The sequence below is a fragment of the Pieris napi genome, chromosome 23, assembly GCF_905475465.1.
Source record: "Pieris napi chromosome 23, ilPieNapi1.2, whole genome shotgun sequence".
NCBI lineage: Eukaryota > Metazoa > Arthropoda > Insecta > Lepidoptera > Pieridae > Pieris > Pieris napi.
In genome coordinates, this window is record NC_062256.1 from 5,807,807 (window position 1) to 5,832,803 (window position 24,997).

The 24,997-nt window shown below is 33.3% G+C and overlaps 1 protein-coding gene across 5 annotated transcripts in view; it reads left to right on the forward strand.

Moving 5' to 3' along the window:
• The window catches only part of LOC125061266 (eye-specific diacylglycerol kinase), a 189,996-nt gene extending 174,054 nt beyond the window's left edge, over window positions 1-15,942 (forward strand). For 3 of the 5 annotated variants that reach the window (XM_047666610.1, XM_047666612.1, XM_047666614.1), the window contains 7 exons: window positions 6,085-6,210; window positions 8,272-8,557; window positions 9,488-9,697; window positions 11,310-11,357; window positions 11,748-11,811; window positions 11,876-12,197; window positions 12,605-15,942. In XM_047666610.1, the coding sequence (XP_047522566.1) occupies window positions 6,085-6,210; window positions 8,272-8,557; window positions 9,488-9,697; window positions 11,310-11,357; window positions 11,748-11,811; window positions 11,876-12,197; window positions 12,605-12,654 (1,106 nt within the window). In that variant the 3' untranslated portion in view covers window positions 12,655-15,942. The remainder of the gene's footprint in view (window positions 1-6,084; window positions 6,211-8,271; window positions 8,558-9,487; window positions 9,698-11,309; window positions 11,358-11,747; window positions 11,812-11,875; window positions 12,198-12,604) is intronic. The other 2 variants (XM_047666611.1, XM_047666613.1) reach the window with 2 other exon arrangements.
• The last annotated feature ends 9,055 nt before the right edge of the window (window positions 15,943-24,997 follow it).

Here is a 24,997-nt window from a genome sequence, read left to right on the forward strand (position 1 = left end):
CGAAATTTGTGACAATTTAATTTTATAATCAAAGTTTTTACTGAGAAAAGTTTTGACATCTAATTTCTGATTTCAATACTTAAGTACACTCTGTAACTTACCCCTAAACCCCTAGAGTAAAACGTGAATCCATAGAATAAAAAAAATGCCTGTAAAAGATATAATATGTAAACAAGTTTTCTTGATAATAATTTCTATCAAGAAAACTTGTTTAAACATCGCAGCACTAGACCCACCTTGTAATAATGGATCTATATTTTCTTTAAACAAATCACCCTCTTTAAACAAAGAACTTAAAAATTCCAAAGAACACCGTCTGAATTGCTTTTCAAAGTTCACAACTTATCTAGATGACTGTGTATTTTATCTTCGCAAGAAAAACAAATAAGTTTTCTAATAAAGGCTTGTATTCAAGGCAACTAAACAGTAACTTTACCGTCAGAATACATTAAATAGCTCATACAAACTCACGAAACATCGTACATAATTCTGTACCTCAGAGGTATAGAATATTATGCGCCAAAAGACACATTTTACAGGAGAGACAAAAATGCGAGGCATAGATGTTGAACGCGATGTTACGCGGGCTGTATGCGAGATATAAGTATGAACTAAATTAGGTTTTTTATTGTTTAAGTAGGTAATATTTAATATAATTACTATATTGTAATAAAGTTATTGCTTGTATGATTTTGTGGACTTGAGGTTGTTTACTTGCAACAGAAAATTAAGTTGACGGTATAAATAAAGCATTATGTCATCATAATGTTATTTACCTCGGCATAATACATTAATTTCAAGTAATACTCAGGGGCATAAAGCATCATATGTATGTATAGAATCATAAAATTATTTCAAATTTCTTTATTTATTTATTTTCTTATGTAATAAAATAGAAACATTCATGAGATCAATCATTGGACTTCTTAAAATTAACACAATTGTTATGTACTTATCTAATTAAAATATGTTTATTATTAAGCAGCAGCTTCAGGTAGGTCTGGAACATCGCCATTTGGTAGATTTTTGTAGAAGTCATGAAACATGGAGGGAATCCACTGTAACGATTTTTGTAAGTCGTTATACTTTAATTTGGAAATTGGCCTCAATGTATCTCGAATAGGTTTTGGTGTTGGCATAGAAAATCCTTTTCGTTTGTTTCGAATAAAACTAACTTCACTAAACATTTCGTCTTGAAATGATGTTTTATAGAACATTGAGCCCATGTGTTCTTTTCGAAATTGCATCCATACTATATTGGAATATGGCACCGTTTCTCCAGATTCCGATTTTTTTCGGTGTACAAAAGGCGCTGAGAGTCCCTCACAAAATGCTGAAAATTCTTTGAAAGAATCTGTTTCCATGTTCACTACTCTTATTTTGGCATTTTTGGAACAGCTTTTAATAAACTGCTGCCAGTCCCAAGGTATTATAAGGTCTATAGGAAATTCTTGTATTTTTTTCTTTTCTCGCTCGATAATGGAATGGATTACGTCCACCTCCATGTGCGTATGTCCTTTCAGTAAATACTTGTGGTTAATTATCTTTATATTTTGATTTGATAGTATCCACAAATACGCCATCATTACAGAAATATTTTTATTCTGTCCGGCGCAGTTGTCACTCCATATCGTCACTTCTTCTAATCTGACATCTTCAAGCTGTTCAAAAAACTTGACTAATCCAGAAGCCATCTCATTCCCGCCACGTCCTGCTACAGTCTCGTCCCACATAAAGCACCAGCTCTCCTTGGCTACAGAATCCATAATCGTGAAGTTAAAAGTCCACAACTTCCTAAGATAAAAACTTTGGCTATTTGTCAAATAAGGTGTAGGCAAACACTTTTGTAGATCAACTGTTAACATTTTTTTAGAACCGTGACTCTCTATTGCATCGACTTTGTCAAATCCTTTTAAGCTATAGCGGAGGTGTGATTCCTGAAGATGTTTATCATGTTCAGCTTTTATGGCATTCTTATCTATTACATCGGTAGTATTTTTTGTTTTAATTACAAAGCCATCACAATCGTCGCACGTATCATTGGCTGGAGGATTAAATCCTAGATTATACTCATTCTTGAAAATATGTCTATATAGCCATGCCTTTGCAACATTCTCCTTCGGTATATTCTTTTCGGCACAAAACTCTACATACAAAGCATACAATTTTTCAATATTTAGATGACTTCCAAGATACAGTCTTTTAGTTCTGTTCCGACTATAATGGCTCTCATATTTGGGTATCATATCAATGTGGCTACGAATGCTTTCTTTAATGGCTTCTGCCGTTTTATTAGGCGGTGGATGTCTTCCTCGTCTGTCTTCTTGAACAAAGCCGTGTGTAGATTTTTTGATAGCATTTCTCACAACAGTCTCAGAAATTGCCAAGGTATTTAAAAAAAACTTTTTGCATATCTTTTCGGGTTTATCGTTGACCAAAAATGTGTAATTTAATGTAAACGATCTCTTAGGTGGGTGTTCAGGATCGCGACGTCTAGATCTAGCAGTTTCAATTTCTGTTACCATTGATATTATAAACTGTCTCTTCAAATTCCAAGTCATCTCATTACTATAATATTTTTGAAATATAGCAGCTCTGGCTGTTTCATCTACTCGTTCAGAGCATTTCAGTCGACAGTCACATACAGGTTTCATCTTTTTTTCGGGCACAACTTTACCTTTCTTAGATGTATATGATTTTCCTGTGACAGCTTTAAGTTTTCTAACGTTGCACTTCCATTTACAAATATTTCTTTTTCGTTTTCGACTCCCTCTGCTCTCTGATGAAGACGATAAAGAAATAGTTTGAACATCCATAGAGATGGGGTTTATGCATGTATTTAATCGATTTTCTGAATTTACTTCATTGTCGGATAAGCTGCTACAGCTAGTTTCTGGTACAAAAATTTGACTTCTTCCCGGAAAATCATGATCTGGTGACTTTTCGTTAGTGTCTGGAACATATAGTCCTCATCTGAAGGTGAAAAATCTTCTTCAGAGTTGCTGTGTACACTGACAAGGTGATACGATTTAAATGCATCTGGTACTTCGTTTATTGAAACAATATCAATTAGCGACCCAGACTTTGATAGTTTTGTCTCTTCATCAGAAGCATCTATAACACAATTTTTTTTGGGCGATGGTACGAAATTATTAGCTGAAGTATCATTTAAGATACTGGAAATTGACGGACATGTGTTTTCATTAAAAGCTTCTACTACTGTAGCAATTTTATCGGGCAGAGGTAAAACATTAGACGAAATATCAGTTAATAAATTGGAATTTGAAGGTTGTGTGTCTTCATCGGTGTCATCAACTACTGTAGCGAATACTTCAGGCAATGGCGTAAATTGGTCAACTCGTTGATATTCTACTTCTTCAACATTGTAAGTCCTTGGGGAATCACCATGGAGGGTAAGGTTTCGCTGTAGGAAATCATATTTATTCGAAAGCCCTGAAAAAGAAAACACTATGTAGTCTTATCAAGCCATTGCAAGAAAACGTAAATATAATTAAATGTCAATTTCCAGGACGAAATGTATCTATCAGTCGGTCGGTCTTATCACCTTATGAATTTAAAAGGTCAAAATAATTCGTTGCTACGTGTAAGCTAGGCAAACAAACCAACAAAATAATTGAAAAACGTACCTTAACGCACCTACAAATAAGATTGAAAATGGTCCTAATCAAAAGTGTGTATTTACGGGAGATACTATTGTTTACCCCTAAAAAGCTACTCGCTATGTTATAAAAGTAATAGAAAACTTCCTTACCATCTCCTGAAGTTTGGTCAACTTGTTCTTCAACAGTAGCTAGCTTACATAATAACTTTCCACGTGAAAACATGTCGATGAAACCATGTAAAATAATTTTAAAGCATTATTTGCATTGTGATTGCACGCACGATACGCAAGCACTGACAAGTTCACGGCAGACACGGCGCGGCGCGCGGCGCGGGCCCCACGCTGCGTTTAGTGGTAAAAGGCATTAAGTCCAATTAAAAACATTATATTTGCGTGACGCTTATGGGTAAATAAACTTATGATCCTTTGAGATTCTATACCACGTTAGTATTTTTGGATTTAATATCATATACAAATGTTTATCTTTTAATATACTACTCGTAGGAGTTAATGCTTTATACCACTATGTAGAACTGATTTTAACTATTTTATTGGTACAAAAAACAAGATTTCGTAAAAAATGGAGTTACTATTGTATACCTCTGAGGTACAGAATTTATTACGTGAGTAAAGATTGAGGCATTTATTTCCTGAGATTACACTTGAGGTGAGAATAATTGCCTGCGACCCTAAATCTTGTCAGTTGCTAGGTGGATATTTAATAAATTACAGCGTATTTCTACCTCTGTATGTGGGTGTTTAATAAATTATTATTAATATTTGCAGACGGTTATCAAGATGCGTAAGATTTAATAATACGTGTGTCGTACATGTTTTGTTAATGATTAAATTACAAATTTCCTTAAAATATTTACGGCAACACCTGTCTCTGTGGCCTCTATTGTGATTAACATATTTCCAATATGGAAAATATGGCATTTCATATACATATAACATTTGGCAAAGGATAGAACAGGTGGCTTTTTTCCTTTGCCAAATGTTTCCATAAGCTACCAAACCAACCAAAAACTGACAAAAAATCAATTGTAATCAGCACGTCGAAAACATTTTTACGGATATCACACAATCAAACATATTTACGACAAAAATAATAATATGTTTTGTTTTCAAGGACCTCTTAAATGCCTCATTTGACTGGCTCCATCTTCCTCTATAATTTTTCTCACGATATTTGCCACTTCTTAAACTCGTCACCTCACCGTGCACATATGCTATATTTAAATATATATATATAGTATCCACTATGAGCAAGCTGGAGTATGCTGTTTTCTGTTTAACGTTCTTTTATTAATTAATTTTAGTTAAGAAATATTTCCCTTTATAGAACATAAAACGTCCGAAGTCTAATCTCATCTTTATATTCGTTCACTTTTTAATTTTGATTAAGAATAAAATATAACGGTTCTAATGAATGAAGTAATTATTTTCTAAGCTTACAAATTGTCTTATTACTTTTGAGAATCCGTAATGGGATTACAGTCGCTACTATTTACTTGGTATTTTATAAAAGGTACAGAAATATAGGGCTGTTTGTACGAGTTTTGAAAATATTAAAATACACCAAGAGGGTTTTGTTTGATTAATATATAGTTTATATATTTATTTATTAACAATTTGTGCCTTTCACACATTCAGATAACATAAATTAAGGAGACAACGGCCTTATCACTAACAAGCGTTCTCTTCCCGGCAACCCTAGTTGTGAAAATAGACATAGATATAACATTTATTACTAATAAAAACACACACACATAAACACACAAAATAACAATAATCAAAGAAAAAAATAAAATATAATTGAGATATATAAAAAAGAATCCCTTTTCCCATTCGGTTCGTTTCATGTGTGTAATGTGTGTGTGCTGTGGTTGTAATTGGCCCTGGCTCAGCATTATGCTGGGAAGCAGAATGTCCAACAGCGCTGGTCATTCTGCCAGAGACCACAGCAGCTAGTTTGCGCCTCAGTCCAAAAATTTAATAACTTCACTTAAAAAATAAAATATAAAACTTAAATCTCGAGTATGAATCACGATGCTAGGTTCAAAAGTACATAAAAATAATTTATTAACAAAATCATTAAATGAAAATTTTAAGGACATAGAGAGTTTATAAGATATATGTGATATACAAAATATATTAAGTAAACAGTCATTTACTCTCACACACAAACACGCACATAATTTACACATACGTACACACAGACACATATTTATAAGTATTATATTTTACTATGGCCGTTCATGGCAATTTTTTAATTGATTTTGTAATTTATTGAAAGCTGTTGGCTACCTAAATAAAATAAATACAATCTAAGGACAAGACTTATATGGGCAAATCATGTATACGTAATATTTAAAATAATATTTCTATCATATCGTATACTTAATGACATAAACCCGAACCCTTGTTAAAACCAATTCTTTGAAGAACTTTTGTTTTAGCGGAAAGGATCGGTACCTTAGAAGTGAACCCAGCAACGGATCTGGAGCAGACACGAAATCTCGTTCATAACCTGATCAAAGAATCTCAAGCCTACTCGAATATCTTGGATTGGTGGTTTGTGGATTGTAAGTTTATTTTCACTCAATTTTAATATATCGATTTATTACTTAGTCGAGGTCGAACACTCGCTCGTTCAAGGAAAACATCGTGAGGAAACCGGCATGCCTAAAAAGTCGAGTGTATCAGGCATAGGCCGATAACCTACTTGCCTATTCAGAAAAGTGTTGTTTCTGTTGCCTCACTGAAGTGTTGTTTTTTTTTAAATTATAATTATAGGATCATGAGCGTAGAAGATAGTAATAAATCCCGGCTAAATCGAACGATAGATATTGTTTTGACAATTTTTAATGTACTCAGTCAACGATATAGTAAAAGAATTTTGAAAACAGTCTGTTTTGAGTATGATGATAATCGATATAGTATTAGTATAGATTATAATCACAAAATAACCAATCACCTACATATTACGAAAACACGGAAAATTTTAAGGCAACATTCTAAATATTTCATGTATAATTTCTCTCTGTGTGATTTTATTAAATAAACGTGTCGTATGTTTACGGAAAAGTCAAAGGTCGTTAAGGATATTATTTTTACATGTAAAAGCTTAATTAGCTGTTTCTGTTTGTAACAAAGTCTAATTAGTTACTGGTAATTTGATGGAAATATTTTTTACGGTAGTAAATAAACATTTTTTTTCGTCACAATCTCAAAACAGATAGCAAATGTAGAAAGTAGATGGACAAGGGTGGTTTTACTGCTAAGACATTTTATCACACAAGTAAAGAGCGTACCAATTCTTAAAAGGCCGGCAACACACTAGCGAGCCCTTTGGCAATGTGTCGGCGGTGTCACTTAACATCAGGTTCCATCATCATTCGTCATCCTGCCCGTTTGCCCCCTACATATAAAAAAGACAACTTAAATGGAAAATGGCTCAAATATTAAGACTCATATATATATATAGCAATTTAAAAACAATATTAAAAATGCTATTAAAGAGAGAGACGGGTTATTGTACGCGAATACCACTTACAATAACTATTCCAATATTTTGATATGAAATTGGATAGTTTTCTATCAGTGAATCACTCGGTTCAAAAACTAAACATTTAAGTCGCTGCTTGCTATTTTAAGTTACATAGTACCATTGCAGTTGCGTCCGGTAGTAAATTTGATATTTTTTATGACAGAATCATTATTTTTGTAATCTCCTAAATGTAATATAGTTTATATTAACGTCTTTAATTACGATAAGATGCGTTGATATTTTGGTATTCAGCCAAGACCCATGTGTGTCTTTGACGTGTATTCGAGGGAGATAAGGAAGCATTGTATTCAAATACATAATCAAGCCAAAGCCCTCAACTTATATATACTACTAGCAGACTCGGCCAAGCGTTGCTATGAATAAGGTTTTTGTTATATTACATAGTAGTAAACTATTCAAGGGAAACAGTAGGAGAACACCTGTCATGGGGACCATGCTTTTTTGACTGTCAAATAATAAACAAATAATTTGCAATAAAATAATATTGCGGGTATAAATTAAGATAAATCTTACATGGCTTACAAGCCATCCTATCTTTTAAGTTACATCAAACTGCACACGGTGTACAAATTAGATTGAAATTGGTTAAGTAGTTTAGGAGTCTATAGCGGACAAACAACGTGACGCGTAATTTATATATATTAAGATTACATATTTAATCCCATTTTGGACATTTCTGCAAAGATATGTAATTTATATTAGCTACTCTATGTTGTCTATGGTAACGTGAGAAACGACTTAGATTATTTTATACATTAGACTTCTTCGATACAAAGAGTCCCCTCGGGATTTGGGCTACTCGATTGTGAAGATAATCGTTAGTGCTACGCCTTTTCAGTTGCGTAATTTTAACACGTGTAAATAGTATTTATAGCATATTTTTATAAGTATTTGTTTGTCCTTATTTTAGCATATCTTTGAGATCGTAAATAAAATAAAATAAATAAAAATTTACGATATGTTTAGGCACTTCTTTTTAAATGAAACTGTTTTAGTTGGTGCATGCTCAAAATGATTATATGTTATATTTTATATAGTGTTCTTGATATACAGGATTAATCAAAATATATTTCAGCGGTAACCGCGGAACGTTTTTTCCGTATCGACAAAGCTCAAGAGAATCTCCACTATCCAATGGACATCGGTCACGACAACCTCTACATACTGGACGCGGCGCCACTCACACCGGACACCGACACAACTGCTAACCCAGAAACCACAGCGAGTGCTTCACTGGATCGCACTAGGCCTTCGGTGTCACTGGAGACCACTACCGGGCTGTCGGTATCGCTCGACATATCGCAGAGTGTTGATACACCGAGTGCTGCTGTTTCGTTAGACGTACCTGATTCCCATGGAAGGTAAGGACTTGTCATGCGCCAGAATTTGCTATGCTAGTTACCTATATAACAGTGAATATATGAATAGGAGTTTTAGTTCTAATTGTTGTTTAGGGTTTTAAATATTTGAGCTTCAATTATAAACGGGCGTAGTCCAGTGCAATTTATTCTTAGACATTCGTAAGATATATTTTTTGTATTATAATGAAATGTAGGGTTAAATTAATTTAGCATGCAGCTGAATATACAATCAAAACTACACAAATGGTTTACCTTTGTTATACCTATTAAAGAAAAAATTAAAAATCCAATAATACTACATCAGAAACGGGGTCTGTATCATGTTCCCGAATTTGAAAAATATAAAGAATATATCTGAAACAACCTGGTTGAGTGCTGATAATAATAAAGAAAAATATAATATTTGTGTGACAAACCGTAGTTTTTTCTTTAAAAATACCTTTTGTAACAATATTATGGGTGATTTAGCAATTCGCCCTTTTGAATTTAGCCTTTTTTAAGTGGTCAGGTTTTGGTACATCTGATGGTCAGTTGTTGGGGTGATGTGGTCAGCTCATGGTGTCTTTTGAAATTTTAACTTCACGTCGGTGTAAAAAAAAATATTTATATGTATAGATATATCTTTGCCTAGTTTATTTAATTATGTAATAAAGAATAATTATCCCAAAATTGTTATAGCTCAAATTAATAAAACTTTATTTATGGAACATATTAGCAACGAATCCGCTTTACTGGTCAACTATTGGGTTATTGACCCTAATCATTAATTATTCTTTTTAAATTTTCTCTAGATTCTGACGCGTTAAATAAACGTAACAGTCGCATAGTTTCTGTTCCTCTATACACAGTACAAGATATAAATAAATTAAATGAAAATCCTCTAATATAATTAGCATACATTGCACTGGACTAAGTAATTGGCTTGTACAGCCCAGCGCGGTCGTCAGATGACGTAACGACGCCACAGACGCCCCCCTCAGCGGCCACTACAGCCACGCCCACCTCCAAGTCATCTCTATCGCCAAAGCTCACACAACCGAAGCCAAAGACATCGCAAGACTCCAACTCGCCACCTCTATGCGGCAGTCCCACGGCCAAAGACAACGAACCGTCACCAGAGTCTATAGCTCGGTTCAAAACGTGAGTCTATGAAACAAAAGAAAGTTCCTTATATGTAACTAAATAAATATCACTGTATTTAAATAAATCATTGACGTATATAAACACGCTTTATAGCCGGAGACCCCACAAAAGAAAATTAATAAATATGCAGATCCTGGAAATGTTTTGTAACTAAACTCTTTTGCATAAAAACGGACACGGAAGGTAATTTACGTTCCAAGGATTTCAGTTAATAAAATGAAATTTAATTGTCTGACGTACATATGATCGTGTAAATTAATACGCGTGAAGTAAATTCTGGAATTTATTTTTCGATGAGTTTTTTAAAACTGATTACGACCAAACAATAAGAAGTGGTAGCAATAAAGACTAGAAGATGTTTTACTTTTTTTAATTATTGGCCAAAATCACAGATTGAATCCCGTTGTTCCCTTTGTTTTTTTTTTTAAAGTTTTGAGGAATACTTTTCCACTCTTCTGCAATTACTCGTTTTAATATAGACATGCTCAATTGGATTAAGGTCACGACTTCGAGCTGGCCAATCTTACAAAAGAGATTAAATTTAAATATTTCTCGGACCACGATGGCTAACAAGTCATAAGTTAACAAAAAAAAAAGTGGTTCTGTTGGATTTGCTCAAACAACTTTAGAATCATTAGCTTATTTTCACCCGCATGCAATAAAGTCTTAACACTTAATTAGCTTAGATATACATGATGCAACTTTATTTCCGATTTCCAATTCTTCTAAACTAAGTAAAACTTAATGAAATTACATTCAAACATTTGTTGAAATTCAAATCATATATTAGGCGTTTAAAATAATCGTTTCAAACGACTGTCAATTTTGTGCTTTAATTAATATTGCTAGAGAAATATTTTATTCATCAAAATTCATGTTATTTACGGATCACAAAGGTGATATCTTTGACGGTATTTCGTTATACAAAAATTCACATAAGTGTACTCAATAATTTACGAGACATGTACCCTTGTCAAAATGCTTTATGTTCTCTGTTCGGTTCAGAAGATTTTATCGCCTATAAAGTAAATAATATAGATTAAATTTATATAGTTAGAAAATATTAGATTTTCTTTCAAAATAGATTAAAAAGGGAAAAGTTATGTACCTGTTAGTTTATTAAATTAATAAAGATAAGTATTTCTCACATACCAAGCATTGACTCAAACTTTAATTTAATATGAGAACGTTAAATGATACATTTAAATTAATAATATATTTAATTAAACAATAGCCTAATAAAAGTCCAATGTGAGGACTGAAAAAACATGCTCCGTTATGAGGAAAATAGTAACTAAAAAAAATTATTATAATTGTTTAATTTCTGGGAACGTCTCACACTTATATAAATCCAATTATTTAATCGAAATTATCTCTTAAAACTGACAGTTAACACAAAATCAAGTCTCACGAATTTATCTCTTATACAAAAAGCATTGTGATTTGAAACCATTCATAGCTTTTAATGGATTTTGTGACGAAAGGGAACCTTATCTTCTAAAGCATAGAAGTCATTAGAAATATGATCATTCTAACATTTATACTTCTTTCTTATGCACATTCTATGGATGCACTACTTTTAATTTGCACTTTCTCTCATCGCATGCAGCATACATCAAAAATTGTTTGGATTTGAACAAGAAGCGTTTGGCTGTGGGTGAGATGATGTCATATCACTGTTATATAGAAAAGAATTGTACCAAGATGGGTTTGGTTGTCATACTCAAGTCACAATCGTCTTGAGTACTGTCATTGTCAAACGTCAAATTTGGCTAAATGATTTGACAGCTCGAGCAACTTCATTTAATTTTAGTTGAATTTAATATACATTTATGTCCAAAGGATTTGACATTTTTAAGTTTTCAAATTATAATATTTATTTATTTAAAAAAATACTTTCACACAGAGTTTTTTCACACAAATTAATTTGTTTTGTTCTGTCTCAATAAATTGTTTTGGTACATTTCTTCTGTAGTGTAGTGTCTATTAGTCCCTTATTAGATATAAAAACTCCATTACCACAGACTAAACATCAATATTGTTTCAGAAATCTATTGGAGAAAACATCCGACTCACTGCTCAAAGCCGCGAAAGTCGGGGACTTAAAAATGGTACGTATAATAACGTTTTATTTTATCTTCACTTTCCTTTGTACTTATCTTATTGTATTTTTAGATAAAGGAGCTCCATGCGGCGGGCTATTCTCTACTGTCTATTGATGCGAGCGGTCAGACTGCGTTGCACATCGCCGCTCGATATGGCAATAAAGAGATTGTTAAATATTTGATAGCGTGCGCTCCAACAGCTATATTGAATATGAGTGATAACGAGAAAGGGCAAACGGCGCTTCATAAGGCGGCAGCGTATAAGCGACGAGCGATATGTTGTATGTTGGTGGCCGGAGGAGCGTCTCTCACCCGACAGGACCACGCGTGCTTAACTCCGAGACAAATCGCTCTACGTGCTGATGATCACGACTTGGCAGCGTATTTAGAAAGTAAGACAATTCTTCTTTTTTGTTTACCATATAGATTTCAATTTTAAGGAGAATGCAGAGCCATTGGCTTAAAACAAAAGGGGTAAAAAATTGGACAATTCTGATTTATTTAAAAAAGAAGCTTTTGGTGTCAAAAGCGTAGTTGGTAAAGTAAGTCAAGGTATGTTAAGCCTTAAAAAACTTTAAGAAATCAACGACTCCATGCATTTATTAGTTATGTTGACATTGGTTTTTTTCATAGGACCGATTGCCTGCAGGCTTGCCACTTCATTTCTATTCCGATTTCACTCTACATTTTTCGTACTACGTAATTTCAACATTGAAAATGAGGGACAAAAGTATTTTTTATTTATTATATTATATATTAACTCGTGTTTTAGACGCTTAATATTATTATTCTATTCCAGGTCAAGAGCATTTCCAGTTAGTTTCAGAAGATTTGGAGACAACAGTGTGAAATTTATTATTATCGCTTTCACTATTGAATCTATTATTGATAAGGTTATTTATTTTATATAGACATAAGATAATTTCATATAATAATAAAAGACTTTACTGAGCTTATAAATATAATAATATATCTTGTTCACATATCCTTTAGATCTTTCTAAATACACCGAATTAACAGTGTTAAGGCGAGTTCACATATACGCCGTATTCATATAAACCGTGGAATAGATAAATATGAAGAGATTAATGATAGAAGCAAGTATAAATCGTGTTTTTATCAATAATCATACTCCATAAATATATGCAAATATGTTATGAATAAGTCATAAAGGAAGTCATCGGTGACACTATTTCTAGAACAGCTAAGGATGAGGCTCGAATATTTTTATGTATATGTTTCATGATCACAACGAATAGCAACACTATCGAAAAGTGTTAGTTACAATTCTTAAAACCCGGCTTGAAGGACCAAAAACGTTCTTCACAAACCACAGTCCTATGTCTAGAATAACGCCTCTATAGTATTGTTATTCGTAGGTCATAGATAACATTTAATTGGTTAAAATGTGAACTCGTCTTAAACAAATAATAAATTCATATATTATGACCAAGTATAAATTGTAAATAATTATTAGAATAAAATTCGAAATATCCTCTATACCTCTATATCGACACTATTTATTGTATTTGCATCTAATTTAGCAATATCATAATGTAAATAAGGTTTAAAATGACATCTAATTAGAACGTGATTTATAATCACTTATGTATTTTAATATTTAAAAACTGTATGGAAAGTTTCTTAGTGAATTAAATGTAAAGACCAATAATGGGAACAGTACAATTTGACGCAATGTGTTGTGCATGGGCGCTATGGTTGTTTTTGACATCTCACTAGACATTTTTTGAACGTCATTGACAATGACATTTGATCAAAGACTTGCGATATGCTAGCGCCAATCGAATTTGCATTTTAAATGTCATTTGTCGTGAATTCTAGTTAGCCTGTGGCACCTGTCAAAAGCGATTGTTCGGTAACGTATTTGTCAAAGTTTTCATACAAAATTCGCGCCAAAACATAGAGCCTGTGTTCGACGCACCAATGAGAATGAATTGTATTTAATAAGTATTCACTTCACTATTAGTATTTTACATAGAAGCAATTAGAATTAGGTAATAGGTATGGAGGCTTTACAATGAGTTTGGGTATTGATATCAAATATTTGTATTAAAAATTCGCTTAATTAAGTATTAAAAACACCTAACCTAAAGACATTACTTTGGAAGAGGTAAATAAAACTTTTGTCTTTGCACCTATAATATTAATACCGTCAAAGTTATGGTAAAGCTGATTTCTCATTCATTAGACTATATTAGGTTGTGTTAATGTATTTGAAAATTTCGTTATGCAAAGCATTTGTTGCTAGTTAATTTGTTTCGCGTTTATTTTAGTAATAGCAAAGCTATAGCAATAATTTCAAATAGTAGTGTAATAGTACGATCTCACCTCCTCGCTTAGTTAATAATACATTATAGTTGATATTCAGAATAGCGGTAAATTATCACTACTACAGACGTATTTCCTTTATTATATTTCGTAGCAATAAATTTCTTAAGTCAAGTGTTACTGAATATTAGTTACAACCTTCGAGACTCGAATAATACTTGGTATTTCTTGAAACCGCAGGTCCGGGGTTCTATTAGAGTTAACTAATTATGCCTATAAGAATAAGGCCTACTTTGCTTATGAATAATGATCAGTAAATTCGACAAATGTCTGCCCCTTGAGTCATGAATACTGCACTTCACACGTATCATTATCTATACATTCAGTCTATAGTGTGGTATATTCTGTGACTAGAGTTCTTTTTATTTTTCAAAATGGAATCATTCTTTACTACGCTTCTATATTTGCTATTTATATGCACAGATGCTGGCTGGCTAGTTAAAAAAAATATTAAGAGGTGACGGAACACATTCTGTGATTCCAATTCATATTTAGAACAGGAATGCCTTTACTGTTTTTCCTATAATCTATAACTATTTGTAGTCTATGATATTCTAAATGTTGGTTTTATTTGGCTGTAATAAAATACCTCTACGTAGACGTAGATGTCATTAGTGTAATCGAATTTATTCGTACTTATTTATCGCTATAATGCGAAATGAAAGACAAAGCTGTGAGAATTTTGATCATTGTAAAAAGTAGATTCATTTATCATAGTCTCGATGTGTGGTTTTCTTGTATATATGTATTTTTTTGTTGACTCATCTTTAATCATTTACACTTCAACGATATAGCTTTAAGGTTTCACGAGTGTTCTGCTAGATTCTCTCATAAACTTAGAAGAACCTTCACTTCCCTGAGGGTAAGATTTAAAGTTGAGACTTAGAGAAATTCACTCTTGTATGTCAAAAACTTTTGAAAAGGAATGCACTCAGTCTCAACTCTGAACCCTTAGAATACTCTAGGTGCTTTATTACGTGTCATAGATTATATTTCAAATAGATCATGTCGTGTACATATTGTATCTATATTCTACCTTCAAGAGGCCTTCATTCATAAATATATAAATGAACTATTTCTATTAATCGAATTAGGGTATATAGTTTCACGACCAATTTCGAAGTTAAATGGTTAATTAGCATAATCACTTAATCTTTAATGGACACACTAAAATTCTGTTTCATCTACGTAAAACAATATTTTATTAATCGAGCACTGACTCAAGAACTTTTTGAATAGTCTCACAGTTTATTTAATCTTAGCCATAGGATAATCTATAAAATAAATGATCTGTTACCTAATGCAATAATAGTTAAGAATTTGATTCATATTTTTACCATCTCTTAATTAAAATCTCCATTTTGAATAATTGAATAATCATTACATAAATTAAATACATGAAAGATTAGAAACAATGCACCGCTGAGTGGATATAATAATTCGATTTTTAAAATAAACTTTTTTTGTAAGTAATGCCGATCACGAATGAGGTTGTATTTTAATTATAAAAAACTCCGCTCGGCTTTATAACGCACCTATAAACGTCAAGGGGAATGTTTTAAGATAATAAATCCTCTTTTGTAGATATTTGACATTTTGACAAAAGAATATTTCCAATTATGTATTCCAAATTTGAAATTGTAAAAATGGAACAAGAGTACTTATCTAAAATTTTGTAATATTCGCACTCATTTCATTGTGTAATTTTACGATATTTTTGCACTGAGTGAAGTCGGTATTTTAATGGAAATTATAACAACTATTCTTAAAAATAAATATTATCAACAAACTGTTCTTTTATTTATTCCATAATTGTATCATAGATATATACATATATATATGTAAAAGAGAGAATATCCAATGAATAATATAAAAAATACTTATTGCGACAGTAAATTTTATCCTAAGTCACCTTTTCATCATCATCAAAGGCAACTCCTCACCTACGGAATCTATTTGGTGCTACATGCGTCCAACTTTGAACACCTATTGTTTCGTCCTTGATAACTCCATCCCACCAACGCGGCCTCGGTCTACCGGGTTTTCTGTTGCCACCGGGTTGTGAGTTCAGTAACTTTGGGGTTACATGACTCAACCACTTCAGCGTGTTGCATTTTATGAAAGATATTGAAGCGAATACGCCAAACACTTTCGTCGCAAACAAAGCCATAAAAATGCCTCTTTTAGTCACGAGATATCAGCTAAGTACGATTTATGTATCTCACTTAAACAAGAGTCTAGATTGCGCTAAGTCTCTGAAGTCAGACTTAGAAAAAACCTTGGCTATAGTATTGTATAAATATATAATACTTTCAGTCTTGCACGGATGAAAATTTCCGTAAAATTTGTATATTTCAGTTTAAACTACTTCTTATCGTTACTTTTACATAGTATTAACTTTCCATGTACCGTGGTGATTCAATTCCCTTTAAATAATAACCACCCTGTTAAAAAAAATTGTTTCGATTTGAATAGTAACATAATGTGTCTGCTGTGTGATGCGTGTACATATTGCCTCTAAACATAATGAAGATTTTTATTCGTATTAATTCATTATTAATGAACATTCGATAGAAAGCCATTAAGGTTTAATAAATCTGTTCCTCGTAAAGTTTTATGGGACATGTCGGACATATTGGCACGATATTATGGAGTTATAAAATGAGTCATCAACTTTATATACTCCTAAAATTTTGTCGCACGTACTTTATGATTGTTCGCTAACCGAAAAATTTAGGTAGGCGTGTACATGAATTTGAAACTACCCACGAAAAACTTTTTTTTAATTAACGATTTGCAAATCGGAGAAACGGTCGAATGAAAACGTTTCATATGAACGCTGCTTTCACAAGCATCTGTCCAATGTTTATATTATTAAAAACAAACTATCTACCGCCTCTCGCTCTAGTATGTTTCATGAGAAAGGTTTAGGTATATAATTTTCTTGGGTCACGGTTGCCCGTGTGAAACCGGGGCGTGTCGCTATAGACTTTGTTCTTCTTCTCAAATTATAATTACTGATATTTTAAAGAAAAGTCATAATAAGAATGTTTTAAGAAGAGATGCTGTTGTATATCTGCAAGCACTGGTCCCAGCTCAACATACGATGGCGGATAAGACAATTTGCGAATGTGGGCCACGTGTGGGGTGTTATCGCGAGTTCATAACCCTCGGACCCTTGAGAGGATCGTGATTTTGTGGGGCTCTGGGCTATTACGGGGAAGTCCCCCATAACAGACGCACACGCGAAAAAATACACCGACCGAAAACAAGCGACGGGGAATTCCCCGTTCCGTTCGATAGACGTTCATCGCACATTGGTTGATTGATCTCAGGGATGATATCAACCATATGATTGGATTTTTAAAATTTCAGTGTTTTTTCAAATTTAAAATATCGCCTACTGTTTTCAGTGGGTACTGGGAGTCCTTTGTATCCACAGCACTGTGCTGCAGTCCAGCTTTTAAGTAGACCCGCCCCTGCTAGAACCCAAGTCGCATGGCAAAAAAAAATAAAGTCCAAAGCCGAAATTTCAAGTCCTATCAAGAAAACATATTCAAAGCAACCAAGAGTAGTAACGTCAAGGTTTTTTTGTTCTATACAATAGCCAATTCGATAAAAGCTTTTATAGCTTTAATAAAAGCCATCAATCGCAGCCGTACCAGAAAACTCCAGCATTCGACTTCTAATATTTAATTAATCCGATTATGAGTACTTGAGCGCATTTATACAGAAATTTGCATTATAAAGCGGTCAAGTCAAGTTTACAAGTTTAATTGAAACCAGGTGCTTATAATTCTGTCAAAATTTCTGCAAGGGGCGTTCTGTGCCTCTCGTAACTTTACCATCAGCACTAAATAAGAATGAATGTACATTTTATTGGCTAATTTAAATATAAATTCTTATTTGAAATCTGAGGACGTATCGCGTTGTTTTTTTACACGCTTTATATTAGCTTCACCTGTATGCTCCTTCGGACTCGATTTTGAACCACTTTAAACGGACAGATTTTATTCAAATTTTGCGCACCTGTCAAAGATCGATGACAATGCAAAAATCCGAAAAAAAAAAAGAAAAAAGGGGGGCGCTTTGTGCCATATTTTTCGTCTATCGAGCAACCCACGCTTTTTCACAATAATACCAGTATTTTTTGTTCATTACCATTTTCAGCCTAAATTAGGAATTATTTTTCACTTTTTAGTTTGATGTGCTAAAAAGCGTGTTTTTTAGTTTTTTTAAACTATTATTTTTATAGTTTTCGATTTTAACCCTAAGACTAAGTAACTTTTTAAAAGAATAGTTTTTGTACCGGACGGATTCGTCTTTACGGTTTTTACTCGACATCGACTATGGCTCTAGTAACAATTGAACAAATAAAAAAAGCCGCCATGACACTGTAAACAAAATTATTTTACGCTACATAAAAAAACTACACAGCAGTCACCTTTGTGGCAATTCATCCTAAATCTCTTGCATGTATTTTTCGACCTCTTTGGTTTATCTTGTTTGCCTGTTTAAAACATACGTAGTTGCTAAAAGCTTTTTTTCTATGAGGTGAAAATGCTCTGACGCAGGCGCGTGCCATGGATGTCGGAGCCTACATTCAAAGCCTTCTGCTAATCGGAGGGGTAGCGAGATCCCACCCACTAAATACACCTCAGCACTTTACACGCCTTTAAGATGGGCCCTCGAGGTTCGCCAGGCATTCTACCCAAGGAGTTGTTCAAAGCTTAATAATAATAGCCTTTAATTCAGATACTTTCACATTTAAACACGTTTCTATTTCAATCTTCTTTTAGGTATCTGTGTACCCTTTTTTATTTATTTATTTATTTATTTAGTTATTAAGCTTACGACATCACACACAGTACTAAATCTACTAATTATTTTACAAAATCTTACATTTAAAATGTGTGACAAATAATTTAAGCATAAGTTTCACAAAAAAAATTAAATAGAAAATAAAAATACAATTTAAACATATACGATAGTACAAGCACACAATAAAGTAAAATAAAATTTCAGAAATTTGTTGGCACTTAGAGCAGAAAAAAAAGAAAAATCATCAGCAAAACAGCGAAATTAGGTTCGAGAAAGGCGCCCCACAAGGCGCCCCACAATGCTGCACTACCAAATATATCCAGCTCCGGATAAACTGTGTTCAAGAGAGGTGCCTGAACTCCTAGGTTGGTTTTTTGGCAAAGGCCTCCTCCAAATCCCGCCATTCCTCTCTGTACTGTGCCACTCTCTGCCATTTTGTACCTGCTGTTTCTTTAATTTGGTCTATCCACCTTCTAAGTTGTCTGCCTCTTTTTCGTCTGCGGTACCTTGGGCACCAGTTTAGTACTTTTTTGCTCCACTTTCTGTTCCCCTTGCCATGTGCCCGCCCATTTCTACTTTAGTTTATTTATGTTATTGTAATATCTATTACCTTAGTCGTATTTCTTCAAGGTGTATTCTTTATTTTGTCTATTCTTTTCTTCCCTATTATACACCTGTAGCTTTGTATGCTGCGCTTTAGTGGGTGTTCAAAGCTTATCCTAACTTAAATTATCCTTAGTTGACCCTTGTAAGCTTTTCGTAAATTTTATTTTTCTATAAATATGAAAATATCAAATTACATAACAATATTTTTAACAGATTGTGTTATCACACAACTTATGTTGTAATCTCTTATGTCTTACTAATCTTTGTTGGCTGCTCACGCACTTCATCATGTAGAGCATGCATTCATTAAGCATCCGTCTTATCTTCCTCAATCTTCAATTATTTTTAACATAAACAATATGGAAAACTTGAGCAGCGCTTCGTGGGTGAATTCGGAACTAAACATTTTAGTATAGTGAGACTCTCATCCCTAAAGTCGTAGATTCAGACTAGATCCCCGGCTGTGCGCCAATGGACTTTCTTTCTATGTGCGCACTTAACGTTCGCTCGAACGGTGAAAGAAAAGATCTTGTGGAAACCGGCATGCCTTAGACTCAAAACGTCAACGGCGTGTTACAGGAGGCTGATCACCTACTTACCTATTATCTTGAAACAGAAATAAAAACTGAGGCACCGACCTAAACAGGTTGAATCGCCACTGATTTATTTAAATTTTTTAACAAATTGTATGGAAAACCAATTTTTGCCAGCTATACTGACACCATGGTTTTGATGTATATATCTTATTATACGCTCCGTCTAAGAGCCTTTTCTGCCTACCAACTCGTAACATCACCATCAGCTCTTGAATACTACTAACATTGACCACTTAAAAAAAAAAGGGTGCGTGTACTTATGTACGCGCGTAAGAAGTTATACTGAGCTATACGGCCTTCTTTATTTTTTTAAAATATAATTAATTAATAATATTTAACGTAAACAATTTAATAATATTTAATATTTAGTATATTATTCAATTATTAATTAATATTAATAATATTTAATATTTAGCATATTATTCAATTATTAATTAATATTAATAACAATTATTATTATTATTTATTATTTTACTATATTATTAATTCAATTTAATAACTTGGTATGTTTCATAACCTTTTAACTAAGTAACACTAGGTCTTTGTGAAAAAACATTGCTAAATTTCTTTGAAAAAATAGTTAAACTCCTTTATTTGTTTAAAAGGTAAATGTCATTATGGTCATTCAAAATTCTTTGCTGACTTCACGCATATTCTATTTCTTTTTAATTGTATATTGTCTTATTCCCATCTCGCTCGCGCACGCTATAATCACACTGACAACTTTGTGTCACGGTGCGCGCGCAATCCTAAAATTTCACTCTCATCAATTTTTCATAACGCGCCTAAAGAAGTATAACTTCAAAAATTTGATAACCAGAGATTCTCTAAGATGTTTATTACAAGTATTAAACTTGATTCATCTGATAGCGGACCCACTGCAATCCTTCTGCCTATAACCCCATGTTTACTATCAGCTACGAAAGTAAACGTCTGCAGCTCTGATTCAATTGTGAACTTAAAAATCCAGCCTTGCGATTCTGTAACTCACTTTTCGAACTCACACAGCTGAGTTACAGAATCGCAAAGCTGGGTTCGATGGCAAGATTTTGTATTAAACTTTTGCGATACAAAATTTGACAAGTGTACACACCTACTTATTTAAAGATTAATAAAACCCAGAAATGTAAAGAAAAACAAATTTCATGACTCGCCCACGCCTCCGACACGATATGACGTAGGCGAATTAATTGATAAATATCGAAAAAAACGTTATCGCAATTAAGAAGATTATTAAAATCATAGGATTATTGTAGTCGTTTATTGATCGTAGATGATATGAAGCAATAGGTATTCGAAGAAGCTAAGAGAAGGCTGTCTATTGTAAAACCGACATCCAGAATTTAGAATTGTCATTCTTTAAACTACAAACAATTTAACTTCAGCAAAAAACGTTAAATAAACTACTACAAGTCTTATATTTGTGTATCTATTTCCTTGCTTCATTATTTATAGACGTTTTTTATAATTTAGATTATTAAATGTATTTGTCACCGTAAAATTGTAAACACCGTTAGATTGTAATCTATCTATTATTATATATTATAATATATCGAAAGATTGTGAACCTCAACGTCTGCTTACAATTTAACGTATTTTTATTCGGTAGATTGTAATCTATCGAAGTGAAACCGTCAAATGGTACGTGCAGGTTCACAATCTATCGACAGTCACAATCTCGCGAGATAGATTACAATCTAACGGTGTTTACAATTTTACGGTTACATATATAACAGAAGGCAAACTGGCTGGAGGTTCACCTGATATTAAGTGATACATTGCCAGAAGGCTCTCAAGTGCGTTGCCGGGTTAAGAAATGGTTCGCTCTCTTTTTTGAACCTAAGTAGAATTGGTTGGGAAATACTTAAGTGGGCAGCTGGTTCCACATAGTGGTGGTGACCGGAAAAAATTGCCTTAAGAAACGCTCAGTTGTTGAACGACGGACGTCGAGGTGATACGGATGGTATTTCGTATTCTGCCTTGACGACCGATGATGAAACTCAGCTGCAGGTATTAAGAAGGTATTAAGCTGCAGGTACTTAGTTCTCTCAAAGCAGTGTCTGCCTTGCAAACACTACAAAAAGCTCCGTTCAAACTTATTTTAAGTCGGGCCCACAGAGTTTTGGCTTTTAGATCAAGGGATTCTTCTCTTCTTTTCCTTCACCGTATAAGAAAGAGGTTGTAACTGTGCCCTTAGGTTTGAACCCATAACAGTCTGTAAGCTACAATCCCAAAATTGCTTCGTGTTTTCAGTATTAAATTATTTGGAGTTACATCAAGTGGAGGAATGGGTTACCGTTCTTCTAACCTAAACCCAGGATCCTCGGTCTCTATCAAACCTAGCCTGGCCGATATCGAGATGAGGTATACGTAATAACAATTTAACAGTGTGATTCAAGGTATGACGTCATCGTAAATTTTGTTGACGTCACTGTTTGCAGCCACAGTTATAGCTATCAGTAGACATTTGAGTTTTTATATATGGTTTGATATTGGAAAAATTGATTTTTTAATGCAAAATCAATTGATTTTACGAAGCCTGATCATGTGCTGATATAATTGTTACGCAATAGAAATATTATAACCTATGTAACTCAGATAACAATTTTTTTTTATTTTTACCCATAAGTATACGTCAGAATAAAAAATGCAATAAATATTAGTGGTAACAGTATCTTTAGGATTAATATAGCATATCCGATAATTACTTGATTAGCTTTATCAATTTTATATTCAAAATGACCCGACCTTTCGCATTTTATTACACTTCTTCTTTTAGTGCCTCTCCATTACTGGAGATTGGCCGTCAGTATCTTGAAGCGTGTCTTGTCCTGTGCCAGATGCAGTAACTCTTCCGTAGTTGCAATACCCGTCTACTCCCTAACGTTGCGAAGCCATGATTTCTTCCTCATACCAACACGCCGTTTACCCTGGATTTTACCCATTATAATTAATTGAAGGAGGTGGTAGCGGTCATGGCGCAACACGTGGTCCAGGTACGCGACACATTTTATCACGCCGACACTCAATAATAGACGATTTATCTATTTCAATTATTAATTCAAGAAGAATACAAAAGACACTTCCCATTCATATATCAAAATAAATACAAGCTATAATTAGAGTGTTCTCAACAGAATTGTTTACGAAAGTAAGAATAAAAAACACAACTAAAACAAACAGAAATGTACTAATAATACACAAACTTATAAATACAGCTACAAAGAGTCCATACATGCAAAAACAATGATATTGTAACATTGCAGCGACACCTACATGCTACAGCTACAATTATTTTGATAACCCTGAAACGCGATAACGAAGTTACTCCGACCGGGGCCCTCGGACTTAGGTCCGGCCTGTAAGTTATACCAACTGCTCACCTTCCTTCCTCTACAACGGGAACACGAAAATATGTAGACTTTAAATAGAATTTAATATATTTCACAATATACAAATCCAAATAACGTTTCAATTAGTATATAATATAAATATTTATTTATTTCCAACACACAAATGCACAAAAAAGAAGAAGAACAATAATTATTTTTATTCCTTACTCTGATAAATGTTTTTATGGAGAGAAAATTGGAAAAAGTTCGTTTTATTTAGTACTTAATAAATTTAGGTTTCTAATCCGAAAACGCGAATAGTCTCTAGTATAGCAAGATGTTTCATAAGTAAAAAATCATATTAAGGCGAAACGAAGTTCGCGTGATAAAAAAAAATTCATTTGATTTGATTTAAATTACGATAAGCATCGTATGAGCATGCACGTGTATTGTCGTGAAACACTCATGTCAGACATTTGTCCTATCGCACTATGAGAGCCATTAATTACACTTGGAAATTAAGAGTAGACGTGCCCCTACACAGACTTGTACTCAATCTGTGCTCGTGACATTTGACAAATCTCAATAGATCTCAAAGAGAATGAAAGAGAAAAAATCTCAAAGAGACGCAATGGCCGAGTTTACGTATTAATATTTTGTTTGACGGATTATGGCTTATTAGATTTAAAAAAATGCCAATCCGCCTCCATTATTATTTTTATTAAAATATATATTATAGTAAAATGATGCCGAGTTTCATAAATTTGTTTATCGCTATTGTGTTGGCTGCTAGATTGTATACAATTGTTTAGATAAGCGTAATTAGTTCGATTGATTGGTCATGACGTATTTTTTGCATTAGTGTGTAGTGTCTATTTCTTATTTCGTGTATGCTTGTGTGTTATGTGTACCTGGATCGCTCACGTTGAACATTCGTTAATTAGGCAGTATTTTTACTGCCTAGTAGGCTACTACAAATCATGTAATTTCAACTCCCGGGTGCCAAAAATTAATTTACATTTCTATTCTTAAGGTAAACTACTATGGTAATTTTGCACGCAGTCGTAGGGTTAAGAAAATATCGTGAGGAAACCGGAATATGTTAGACCCAAAAAGTCGACGGCGTGTATCAGGCACGGAAGTAATAATATTACTAATAGAAAAAAACAAATGATCACGAAACAGATAGAGAAATCTTAGGCCAAGACCTAAGAAGTTGTAGCGTCACTGTTTCTTTTGGCGCGTTAGGGAAAATTTATGAGAGTAAATTTTTTCTATTGTTTTATCTTGTTACGCCAAAGAAGATATCTTACGCATGTACATAAGTACACACACGTTATTGTTTTTGGAACTTAAACGTACTTGAGTACGTTTAAGTATATTGATATATGTTATGTGATAAACGATGATATACAACATTTTGATAAAATATATATTTCGTAAAGGTGACAGGTCGTAAATTTTGATAGCGCTGAACTGCACTATTTC